General features: G+C 43.4%; 1 protein-coding gene and 1 long non-coding RNA gene across 2 annotated transcripts in view; one reads left to right on the top strand and one right to left on the bottom strand.

Moving 5' to 3' along the window:
• Positions 1-1,749, top strand: part of LOC138224364 (uncharacterized) — a 28,147-nt gene extending 26,398 nt beyond the window's left edge. Inside the window, exon 3 of the long non-coding RNA XR_011182836.1 lies at positions 222-1,749. This is a non-coding gene — a long non-coding RNA (uncharacterized lncRNA). The remainder of the gene's footprint in view (positions 1-221) is intronic.
• Positions 1,750-9,092: 7,343 nt separating this feature from the next.
• acsf3 (acyl-CoA synthetase family member 3) overlaps positions 9,093-12,322 on the bottom strand; it is a 29,966-nt gene continuing 26,736 nt past the window's right edge. The window contains exons 9-10 of the mRNA XM_015368003.2: positions 12,037-12,148; positions 9,093-10,780 (exon numbers count right to left, since the gene is read on the bottom strand). Of these exons, the coding sequence (XP_015223489.2) occupies positions 10,663-10,780; positions 12,037-12,148 (230 nt within the window). The 3' untranslated portion in view covers positions 9,093-10,662. The remainder of the gene's footprint in view (positions 10,781-12,036; positions 12,149-12,322) is intronic.

Here is a 12,322-nt window from a genome sequence, read left to right as displayed (position 1 = left end):
AGCCCTGAACTACAGGCTGGCAGGGTATCATGGTTGAATAATAATTAAAATAACTGCAGTGAAACTGTCTGAATGCTGGAAGGTTGTGTTAGTCTCGAGTCACTTGAGTCTTAACCAGGTGTGATTTCTGGGTAACCTGTAGAATGCCATTACCTTTTTAGAGACAAGTGATAGTTCTGCCTCTGAATTTCTGTCACCCACATGCTCCCCCTGTGTTTCAGGTCCTCTGAAGGCCCTGCGACATTGAGAGGTTTGTATTTCCATGGAAGACTGACTGAAGGACAGGTTTCTGCTTGAGTGCCTCTCCAAAGCCAGGCAGGCGCTGTTGTCCTGCCTAAAGGCCCTTCCTAGACAGGCCACTCGAGTGAGCGCCCCACCCTGACTCTAACACTCTCTGGCAGGGGAACTGGGAGACAGATGTTCCCTGCCAGTGGCATGGTGGCAGTGGGGACATTTCAGTGTGTGTGCTGGAACGTCTACTTTAACGGAGCAGATAAAAGAAAGGGAAGAAATCAAGTCAGTTCAATTTATTCACAACATTATTGCAGTGTCATAAAGAATTGTGTCAGGAGTCCCCATCAAAAAGCCTAATTCTTATTTAGGATGGAGAGCCAGAAGGGAAGTTTGAATTACTTCTTTTGGATCATATTGAAAAAAAAATTCTCCCTTTCAAGGATAAAGAATTCTACATATGCCCTGTGTGTTGAAAAATAATTCTTCTCAGTTTGTAGGTGAATAAAGATGTAAACAGTTTTATCTGAGCAATGAACTGAAAGGATTTTGTGTCCTTTTCCTTCAGAGACATTGCGTTTCTAAAAGCAAGCCAGATCACAGAAGCTCTGGAAGAGTTCTGAGGTCAACAAGAGAGCGGGCTGAATATGATTGGACTGTTAAAGAGAATATTATATGAGTTTTGGGGGGATTCTAATAAAGCAATATAATGTAGCGCTGAGATTCCAAAAGCACAGAACTGCTTCGGTGAGCTCTGGTTCAGGATTAAAGTCAGCACTTGTGTGGGGTTCTGCTAGCCTAGCCTAGAGAGCTGGAAGTGCTGTTAAGCAGAACTGCACGTCTGGAATCTCACATTCATACCTTGGGGGAACACCAAGCCAGTCCCTGTAAAATCACTGCTCAAGCAAAAGTGTGAAGCGATGCCTCTGAAGATTTATGTTTCCATATATCTACTGAATACACACCTGCATCAGCATGCATAAGAAATAGGGTCTGTAGGGTGTAGAAATCCCTGTGAAATCTGCTGTAAGAGTTAGAATAGGATGCTATCTCTCATATACAGCATATGAAAATATAAACAGTACCCTAAAAATGTATTTGTGTCCTAATGACACAGGAACAATAAACATCAAATAAATGTAATAGCATTTAACAGAGCACAGACATTCGTCATAAAGTCCAGAAAACCAAAAGGCCATCACATTCCTGTAGTTTGTCTTGTGTAAATCTTACTGTGGCAGGGATTTCACTGACTAGATGCTACAAAGTCCTTAAGTGTGCTATGAGGTTCATGCACTGCAGTGGGGAAATTCCTCCATGCAGAATAAAATCCTTCAGATCCTTTGGTATCTGGTGCTGAACTGCTTTGTGCTGAAATTATTCACTTTGGTTTCCAGCTTTGGGGAAAGAATTGGATTTTTGAAATCTGACCTCCTCTTCCAACCCTGGGAAAAAAACGGGGATTAAACCTTTTTACAAATGAAATTGAAAGCCTAACAGTCAGTACCTGTTGCTCTGATGAAGTAGCATTTCAGAGTCACTGGTGCAGCTGAACTTCCTCCTGACAGCAGGATGATGTCTTTGTTACTTCTGAAAGAGTTACAGGAGATTGCCTACATGTGGTAAGAACATTAACACACGTCCAGAGGCAAGAGAGTGATGAGGCTGCATTATATCTTTAGAAGATCACTAATGATGGTCTTCAAAGCAGAGTCATAGACATTGCACTAGGTTGCATATTTCTCCTCCCAGCTGCCAGTTTAATGTGGAAATAAAATGGGTGGTTGTGAATAATTAATACCTCAGTCCATTAACGAGACATTAGAATGCACTTCACCTCTCATTGATTCTTTACTTTTACTCTGTAGCACATTTTGTACTTTGGTAGTTGTGTGAAATATGGATGGTCTTGTTTAAATGTCAGCTTTGTAATTACATATAGCGTATAAGCGCCGAGTTCCTTTGAACCGCAGTATGAGTTATCATCACCCACACAGGACAGTGTCTTGCAAACACTTACCTCAAGCGTAAAGTGCAAGCATTTCGCCAGAGGCCTTAAAACGGCGCTCCATTTCTCGTCTTTCTCAATGCATGTTTTGAGAGGAGAAGAGCAGTTAAACAAAACCCCTTGAACCAAACAAAATAAACATTTTTAACATTTGAGCGTATGGAAGTGTCTCTGTCAAGAGCTCTGCTTCCTGTGCCACTCCTTCCTTTTTGTTTTCCTGGAAAAAAAGGTTGTATTTGCAATTGGTTTGCTGGGGCTTGATTTGTATTGCAGTCATGCTGTTTGCAGCTCCAAATATATCATAATATAGCAGTAATGTTGCAAGTGCGTAAATATGGCTTTTGCAATAAAACCATCCACTTCAAGACATCTGAACACCTTAACAATGCCCAAACAGTGCTCAGGGATGTTACTTTTAAAAAGTAACCTATTCCTTTTTTAAAATCAGTAAGTTGAGGGAAATTCCTTGCAAGAGGTATTGTATTACTTTACATAGTAACAATACACTACACATTTCACTGACTTTAAAATGTATTTTCCTTCACCTTGTTGTTAATTGTAAAAAGCACCCCCTTACATAGGAAAAAGTAATAGGTTTATTCCATGCAGAAAAAAAGAAGAAATAAAAACACATTTCGGCCGTGGAGCCTTCTTCACACCTGAAGAAGGCTCCGCGGCCGAAACATTGTGTTTTCTTTCTTCTTTTTTTCAGCATGGAATAAACCTATTACTTGTTCCTTTGCAGCCTACGCATGCTGACGCAGCTACCCACCTGAACTACTACCCCCTTACATAAGTAACTGTAATGTATTATGTTTTATACTGTACATTATGTTGTGATGATCCCAAGGGACTAGACACACATAAATAGAAAAACTAATGACAGAAGTCCAGGTTTGTGTGGAAGGCTTTATTGTAAGCCATTTCAGTATCCCCTACAACAAAATCCCAACAGATGCTAGCACTGTGAATGCGTTTTATATACCAAACAAAGCTTCACTGTATCCAGGTGAGAATGTGAAATTCTAAGCCTTTGCCACTCATCCAAGAAATAAGTACAATCACCCTATGTGGCTATTTACAATGAGAAACCATATAAACTGTCTCTAGTGACAGTTATACTGTAATTGCATAATTGTATAATTTTTAGTCTGGATGACCTCGACAGAAATTCACACTGAATCACAGCAACCTGTAGTTCATGCACTGTAGAATAGCTGGAAATATCGAACCAGCAATTGCTTTACAATGCAAAGGAACGTGGAGAGTTTTAAAGAATTATAGGCTAGGAACAACTGTATCCATGGATGAATGGGGGGATTTCAATGGACCTGATGTAACAGGCAGAAAACTTCAGTTACTTGACAGCTCACCCATGCAATTGTTTTGTTTAACTCTATGGCACATTGTATGTTTGCCTTAGTAGATATTTCATCCAGATACTTAGAAATAATGACTTATCTTCAGTTAGGGATTGGCTGTTTATGAAGAACTGTGCAATATGTCACATTATTGTATATACTTTACATTCAACTCATTTTTGACTACAGTACTTGTCATGATAACACATTATGGGCTGGGTACTTCCAGACTGGTGTGCAGTAAGGAATCTACCTAACAGTACGGTAGCAGAGATAGGTTCATTCTAGACAGATCAATATCTTGATAGATGAGATCTTGTCAAGATCAATGTATAGATATTGATACTCAGAGGATTCCTTAAAGAAACAGCATCTATTTTTTTCTGTATGGGAGATGAATAGGATACTGTAATTGCTGAGTAAGGAAGGCTTTTACAGCAGACTAAGAAGGAATTTTACCATCAGTAATTTTCCCACAATGCTGGGCCAGCTGCAAACATTTTAGCATTAGATTTGTACTGTAATTTAACTACCCAGAATGGTGACTGGGCCATGATAATATGGAAAAAAAAATGGAACACTATGCAAAGTGATGAATGAAGATCACTTAATAACAGCAGCCCTTATCTGTGAATATTCTGCACTGAGAAGCAAGGAAGTGAAAAGTTTGCAAGCATTTTCATCATCTTATTTTCTTAGCAAAAATTGCTCCAGCAAACCTGGCCCGGCCCGCCATCCCTGGGCTTGACAGCCAGGTGTTTTATAGTATTTGTGGCTCTGATCATCCATCAAAGGGATCGATCACGTTCCCACCGCGTTTTATTAATGATCTTGTCAGCTCCACAGCTCTGGGGTGCCTGCACTTGTCGAAAATGATAGATCATTAGCCAGTCTGCCTGCTATTTATTCTCCCATGACCTTGTCTCTCCCCATTGTTGAGCGCTTAGAGTTATGAGTGCAGGGACATGATAATTTAATATTGATCTGTTTCTCAAAAGTTTTAAACCAGATCTTCAGTCCATTAAAGGAAGAAATGCACCCCCACCCAGACACACACACACAGTAGTACACTCACTCAAGCCTGCTCTGAGGCCCTTACTTCAATCGCACTCACTTATATACAGTATGGACCTCCGGTTTCTCTGGCAGGGTGAAACAGGAAGGCTGATTTCTCCATCTCTCCCAGCTGTCTGGCTCTCAAAATTAATTACAAATTTTCCATGTGAAACAAATCTCTTCTGAATCAGTGAATGTGAATCAGACCTGAATTCTTTTAGTTTTTATGCAAACAATTAAAAGAGTGTCACTTATATTTTTATGGTCACCCGCAAACAGAAAGCACATGGAAGGAAAATGTAAAAACAAACCCATCCCCTCAATAAGTAATCAATATAAGGTGGGTATGGGGGGGTGCGTTCCTGAAGATGAAGATGAACATGAACATCAAAGCCAGTCTTAATTTAAAAAATTAAGAGATATTATAATTATTTTAACTTCTGGACCCAAGATGCACTATAAGAAAATACATATAGAGTGCTGAATAATAATCACTTTTATCACCCATCCATGTTCTAACTGCTTTATCCAGTACAGTGTCGCGGAGAAGTCTATCCCGGCAAACATCTGGCACAAGACAGGATGCACTCTGGATGGGACGCTAGTCACACAGACACAGACACAGACATGCACATATTCACACCAGGCCCCGCTTTCCCACAAGCCAATTAAACAATCAGCATGTCTCTGGAGTGTGGGGGGAAACCCACAGAAACAAGAGGAGAACATACAAAATCCACTTAGATAACACCCCAGGAATTGAACACCAGACCCAGCGCTGTGGGACAGCAATACGAACCACTGCACCACTGTGCATCTTTAAAATTTTATATTGCACCTTGCATTGAATTTGATCTCACTTCCCAATGAAAGAAGTAATACAATTAAATCATTTGAATTAAACAGAATCCATTTTTTTTCTTTACCAGGTACAGTAAGTAGTTGTAGATCTAAATGACATTTACTGTGATGACCTGGATATGCATTTCTAGAGCAAAGCATGTACTGGAGCAATCTGAGTGATGAATCTTGTGCAAGAATACACAGGAACTTCCTGTCTTGGACACTGATTCCTCTGGCCAGCAATCCGCAGCAGTGTGATTATTCCACAGCTTTGGAGCAACAGATCAGCCCAGGGTCTGGGAACTGAAAGAAGGGTCTACAGGGAGACTCCACTGAGGCAGTCAGGAGCCAAACCATTCAAGCTGGACAAAGCGAAGTGTATGGTTATTAATGTTAAAAATAGGCAATAGCTACCAGATCTTCTTAGAGGAAAACATTACTGTCCTGATTTTAAATGATTGATGTCACAGCAAGAATGACTGCCTCTCAGCACGGAGGCCCAGTGTTCAATTCCGGACCTGAGGTGCTGTCTGCAACTGTATATTGTACTGTATATTCTCCCTGTATTCACGGTTTCCAGCAGGAGCTCTGGTTTCCTCCCACAGTTCAAAGACATGCTGGTAGGTTAACGGGCTCCTGGAAAACTAGCCGTGGTGTGAGCGTGTGCGTCTGTGTGCCCTGTAATGGACTGGTGTTTCATCCTGGTGTTGTATCCTGCTTTCCTCCTGTTGTTGGCCGGGATGTGGCCGTGGCTCCCCTGCCATCCTGAATTAGATAAAGCATACAGAAAATGGTAGGATGGCTGATGTCATAGCCGTGCATATTTTCCAACCACACACTGTTCATGTAGTGAGTGCTTGGTGGTCTCCAATTACCAATCTACTTATTTGGCTGAGGTTTTTATCCACGGCAACTTGCATTTCAACTCGCAACCTTCCACTTAGGGGTCCAGCACCCCAGTCACTGCCCCACACTGCTGCCCAGCGCTACTTCAGTATCAGGTTTGTGGTCCAGACGTTTAACAGGAGGATCAGTGGAAGCACTGTATGCTTATAGCTGCCAGTTGATCACTGTTGCCAGCATTCAGAACATTGGGGATTTATTTTTTGGCACCACACTGCTATTGATTTGCATCTAAATAGCAATAGCTATCCTGTCCTTTTACTCTTACCCTGACTGTATGGCTGGCTCCAGAGATTTAATAAGTGGCCTTCTGCAGACAGTATCTGGCTGCACGCTCCAGGGGCCAAGTAGACAGAGACATGGGGGCCCAAGAGGGCTGGGAAACAGTGTCCAGAGGTGCTGGGAGTTCGGGCTGCACACACTCCATCATCCTGAGAGAGACTCTGGGATGATCTCCCCCCCGCCTCCTCCTCCCCCTCCACACTTCCACCTCAACCTGAACACCCTGCCTGTCCACTGCTGCCAGTTCAACCCTCCCAGCACATCCATCTCGTCTGCCAGCTCGAAGATCGATGGCCTTGGTCTCTTAATCAGGTCTCTGGTGGCTGGAGGCAGGAGAAGGGAAGAACCTCTGTTCAATGCCTTGAATGCTACTGTTCTGACTGTTGACAATTTCTATTTTATTTATATTCCTTACACTTTCTCTCCTTCTGCAATTTCCAATCTAACTGTAATTATGGATTCAGGCAGTGCCCACTGTGTTGGCTGTATTACAAAACACTGAACACTTAACCCTTAACACAGCTGTGTACTATACAGTATGTACGTTTGCCTCCCTGGTTATGGCTCGTGAGTTAAAAACAGTATCTTGGAGTCAGTTCTGTAAGGAGTTCATGGATGAAGTCAGCAGAGGTCTCGCATCTTTGTCAAAACGCTGAAGCTTGTTAACAGAAGTGGGAAAATTTGATACTAGGGCACTACAAAAGTCTACGTTCGAGCTAAAGACATTCTCTCCCTCCAGCACTTTAGCCCCAGTCTGTTTGCCTGCTCACTTTTATATCTGTAGCAGCCAAGATTGCTGTTAAGGTCAAAAACACCCACTGGGAAATAAGACAAGAGTCCTGACTGGCTGTACTACATAACCTCTGCAGAGTTTGTAAATTACCCTCACCCACAGTGCATTTAATAAGAAAATGAGGTGCTGACTGCCCAGTTACACTGAGGGTGGCAAGGAGTTTTTGTGCTGATGCACTGGTATGATAGAATGAATTACTGGATTACTGTTAATAAGGAAAACTGTTGCTCTGACATCAGTCTGTGAAAGTGCCCATTAAAGAAGCAGCACTGGCACAGTAAATTTAATGGAAAAGCAGTTAAATGTTTCGTTCCGTGACACTGATTTGGAAAAACAGCAGACTTTAAATAGTTAATAGCAATTATTCACTGAACTGGAATACATTTTAAACATTTCCATTCTTTTCCCCCCGAGACCAAAACTGCTGGTTACGTGGATGACAGTAATACATAGCAGAGGAACCGATATAACACGGTAAATAAAATCAATTACATATCCTTACAGTACAAAAAAATATTGAAAGAAGCCCCTACACTGCCCTGCTTTCCAGAACACGTGGAATGGTCTGAAATCTCTGTACAGCTCCTCTGCTGTCTTACCCCAGCCTCCACAAACACTAGGCCTGGTGCTTGTGCCAAGAATCTCTTCTGGCTCCCAGCCTCAGTGTGTCCCTGCTGAACTGCTCTCTGTATTTCCTCCCAGTTGTGCTCTCCTCCGGCACAGCCAGGCCGAGGTGGCAGGTTGGAGCTTCTCAGAAAAGTGTTGCTGTTGCCCTTTACAGCCAAGCTTTTCCAAAGAACTCTGCAGAGGTTTGCACTGCAGGCAATCCGTCATTGCAGCTAGCATTTGATAGGACTAGCTTGAGGTAATTTAGTACTTTTAAGTTTTTCTGACTGTCAAAATGCCATATACATTCAGACTCACAGTGATGTAGCTTCCTACTGTTTCCATGTGGATAATATACCTTCACGAAATGAATGACAGATGCTTGAGATAAAATGCACTACTGATTGTCATCTGTTTTGTTTTTTACTACAGACAGGTGCCACTTATTCAGACTTCTTACAAACTACATATTTTGTATTGCTGATGAGAAATTTAAACATTCTAATTCATATTTTATATTTTTTGTTCCTTACTGTACTTCAAGGTACTTACTTGCCCTCTTCAACATATTAGTATCAATTTCGCTTAACCAGGCAACTACTTAAGATAAAAAAAAGTGTAAATCTGTTTTGAATGACAAAAGTTTTCAATAGAAAAGGCCTATTTGGGTTATCAGGTTTTGGGTTTGAATAGGCGTGACCGTTGGATAGTTCACTCACCATAAACTGGATGTTTGTTGTGTCACGGGTTCTATTAGCTGTGCCATTCTCAATTTTGAAGACCGTACATGATCATTTTTTTAAGCTTTTGATATTATTTGAGCTCCCCAAAAAATATGTAAGAATTCCTTCTTGGTACAAGCAAAAAAAAAAAAAACAGGGTGGTTACAGAGGTGAGGAAATAGTCCAAAATGTAACTGTTCAGCAAAAACACTAATCAGATAAGAGCCACCTCCGCAAAGAATAATGAATTTGACCACTTTATGAAAGCAATGCAGAGACAATAAAAGTCATATAAGTTAATTTATTTAGCTTGTTAATTTATTCTATATCCAGTGTGTGTCTCTACAGTATCTTCAAGCTATTGGTGGACTTAACATGGACATCACGAGTTACGCAAGCTAACAAAATCACTGGAAAGATCTTTAAGCCACAATGATTTAGCCATTATGCCATGTTTGGTACGAATGAATAAAAATTAAAATACTAAGCATCAGCATCACCAACTTAACTTTCCCACTTGAGCTTCCTCTGCCCGAGAAATGCCCTGGGACCACACTGGGAGGGGGAGAATAAAAGCATTCGGACTAGACCAGCCAGGCGGAGAGAGTGTTACGGGCATTGGTGCACGCATTTCTGTGTGTAGATTCACGCCGACACCAGTGCCTGGTAGGGCAATCTGGAATTATGGTCACGTCAGCGCCGGGATGCTCTGGGAGGGAAGGAGGGAAGAAGGAGCACTCCATTAGCGTTCCTGCAGGGGTCAGTTGCTCCCCTCGCTGGGCTGCAAAACTGCCCAGGGTCTGCGCCCAGTGCTGCCCGCCGCTTGTTACCGGCACATTCATATTCACAGCCAGCCCGGTGCCCCACCAGGTCAGCTCCAAACAGCAGTCTAATTACAATTCACAAAACAAGGGTTCAGCAGACAGGCACATTACAGCACATGCCAACCGCAGAGAGCATTTTAAACTCTTAATAAGAGCCTGCGCCGAAAGAAGGGGCCGCGCGGGCCGGAACATCTGAAATGGCCATCTGCAACTTGTCCTCGTTTTAAACGTTTCTTCCTGCTCACGGCTCTTAATTGTGCCTGCGTTTGTGCAGCTGGAGACAGGAGAGAATAACTTCGGGTTGTTTTTTTTTTTCCCCGAGCCAAGACACAAGGATCATTTAGGAAACGCAGTGACTGGCTGTGCGGCTGCACTCTTCACTGTCTAATTAACAAAGAATTTCGCTCCCCAAAACACTCCGATGGGTGCCGCTGGTCGCCCTGCCATTCACTCAGAACCCCAATCCCTATTCTGTCCCGCAGAAAAAAAACAACTCGCCGTAAACACATGCTGCCACCTTCGGGGAAGAACTCAGATTAAATAATAACAAATTTCAAGAAAAAAATATAGGAACAATCGAATAACAGGCTTTGTCAATTGCATCACCACTAGTGGATTAAATAACAGGAGTAAAATACCCAGCTGAAAGTGAAATAACATCAACACTACTGGCTTAAAAATAGATTTTAGATGCATAGTGAGTAAGAGCATTTAAAAACCGTGTGATCGGATACAAAAACACAAAAAATAACATTTTCTAAGGGATTCAACTCCTCTGGTGTTCAAAAACCCTATGGGGTCCACATGAATCTCGTTCCTCCTCCTGCACATTTTCTTCTCAGTACAGATAGGTGTCATCGCACAATTATGTGTGAGGTCGGCTCTCCGAACTGAGCTCTCAGTTGCGCACCACACACCTTCATAATGGCTGCTCGCTACAGTGCTGGGGCAATGATAATTCCTGGCTCCTCCCCGCACCGTCAGAATAATTCACTTCACAGGGGAGGAAGCGGAGCTTCATCACCAGAAGCTCTTAGCTGGGGTAGAAGCGCTTCAGCAGATCTTTCTTGTTAACTTTCCCCATCTGATTCCTGGGCATCTCCTCCACCAGGATCAGGCTTGTAGGGATGATATACGACGGCATGCACTCTCTTAAAGACACAACAAACACGACGCCAGCAAGGTTAGCTTACCTCATACCACATGTAATATGAACATCATCTTTACAAATAAAATGGCAAACTGCTGTTTATTTAGGGTGTCCGGAACGTACTTGTTAGTGGGGTACACACCTGGTGTCACTGTACTGCTGATCTGTGAAACCTCTTTAGCTTTAGAAGCAAGCGTTTGTGTGATGGCATTTGTGGGCTGGGAGAGTAGGGGTCCTGTCTTGGCAGTGCTGTTTCTTCTCAATTCTGCCGCCTTTCCCCACCCCCGCTTTCCTCTCTTCCACACATCCAGCGCGAGAGAGAGGGCCGAGTCACGCCTGACAGAGATCCGCAGTGACAGCAGCTGCCGAGGCGCCGAGGAGTGAGCATCGAGGAGTCTGCTCATCTTTTTCTTTCGCGCCCGCCTCCCCCCCGGCTCCTCGCGCTGCCCGTCCTGGGGCACTGCCCGACGGTGACAGGCAGGTCGCTGGCGCGGCCGCCCGTACACCATGCTCGACCTGCTGGGCACGGCGCTGCCGCCCACAGCCCCCACGCCGCCTCGCCATATGGAGTGGCAGGGTGCAGGCTGCCTGCTGTCAGCCAGGACACAGATAGGAGATGATAGGGCCCACAGCCATCCCTCTGAAGGGGGACATGTGTCTTCTGCCAATGCCTGTGTCGAGGCCCAGCGAATGCAAGTGACATTTAAAACTGTGGCAAGCACAACACAGGCAGGAACAGCAGCGGTGGACTTGTCAGACAGGCATAGCAGAAATAACAAGGAGGGATTTTTCTCTCTACTCTGATCCTCTAACCTATATCATATTATATAAAACTCATACCATATATTATCATATCACATGTATTATTACACGAAAAATCATATTAATGCAGAGGGTCAAACAAGAAGACCGTAAATGCCTGCCTATCTTACCTAAAGCGGAATGTTCTCTGCCAGAGTGGATTACAGAGCAATGGAGTTTTAACTGCCTGCCACCTTTCTTTATGGCCATTAATGTATCACGACAAAGACCGCAATAAATACACTACCGCTTGGTATTAGCACAGTGGGTTTGTGGGCAACCTTTCGAAAAGAAAGAAAATAAAAAAAACCCGAAATGAAAGCGTTAAGGGAAAACGCTTGATTCAAAATGCGCAGTGAAAGTTGTAAAGTTACATTGAGAGACAAAGTAGTGGGCCATACACATTCCACCCACAAGACAGGGGAAACTACCGAGGTCCGTGTGACGCGCTCTCACCTGGCCCAGGTTTTCAGCTGCTGCAGGCTGAGGCTGCGACCCTCCTTCAGCTGCACGACGGCGGTCACTCGCTGACCCCAGGTGGAGTCGGGGGCGCCAATCACCGCCACATCTGAGGGAACAGCGCCACCCGGCTGTTACTACAAGGTCAGTACTAGTCACCTTTCCTTAGCGATTGTCCGCAGGTCAGTTTAAAAATCTGCCATGTAATTGTGAAAATACAGGCTACAATCTTCTGCAACTAGGCTTATCTTCTACAGACACTTGTTGAGGGAAAACGCTACAC

This window comes from Lepisosteus oculatus, chromosome 20 (genome assembly GCF_040954835.1).
Source record: "Lepisosteus oculatus isolate fLepOcu1 chromosome 20, fLepOcu1.hap2, whole genome shotgun sequence".
NCBI lineage: Eukaryota > Metazoa > Chordata > Actinopteri > Semionotiformes > Lepisosteidae > Lepisosteus > Lepisosteus oculatus.
Note: the sequence above shows the minus strand (reverse complement) of the source record. Positions and strands in the feature narration are given on the sequence as shown.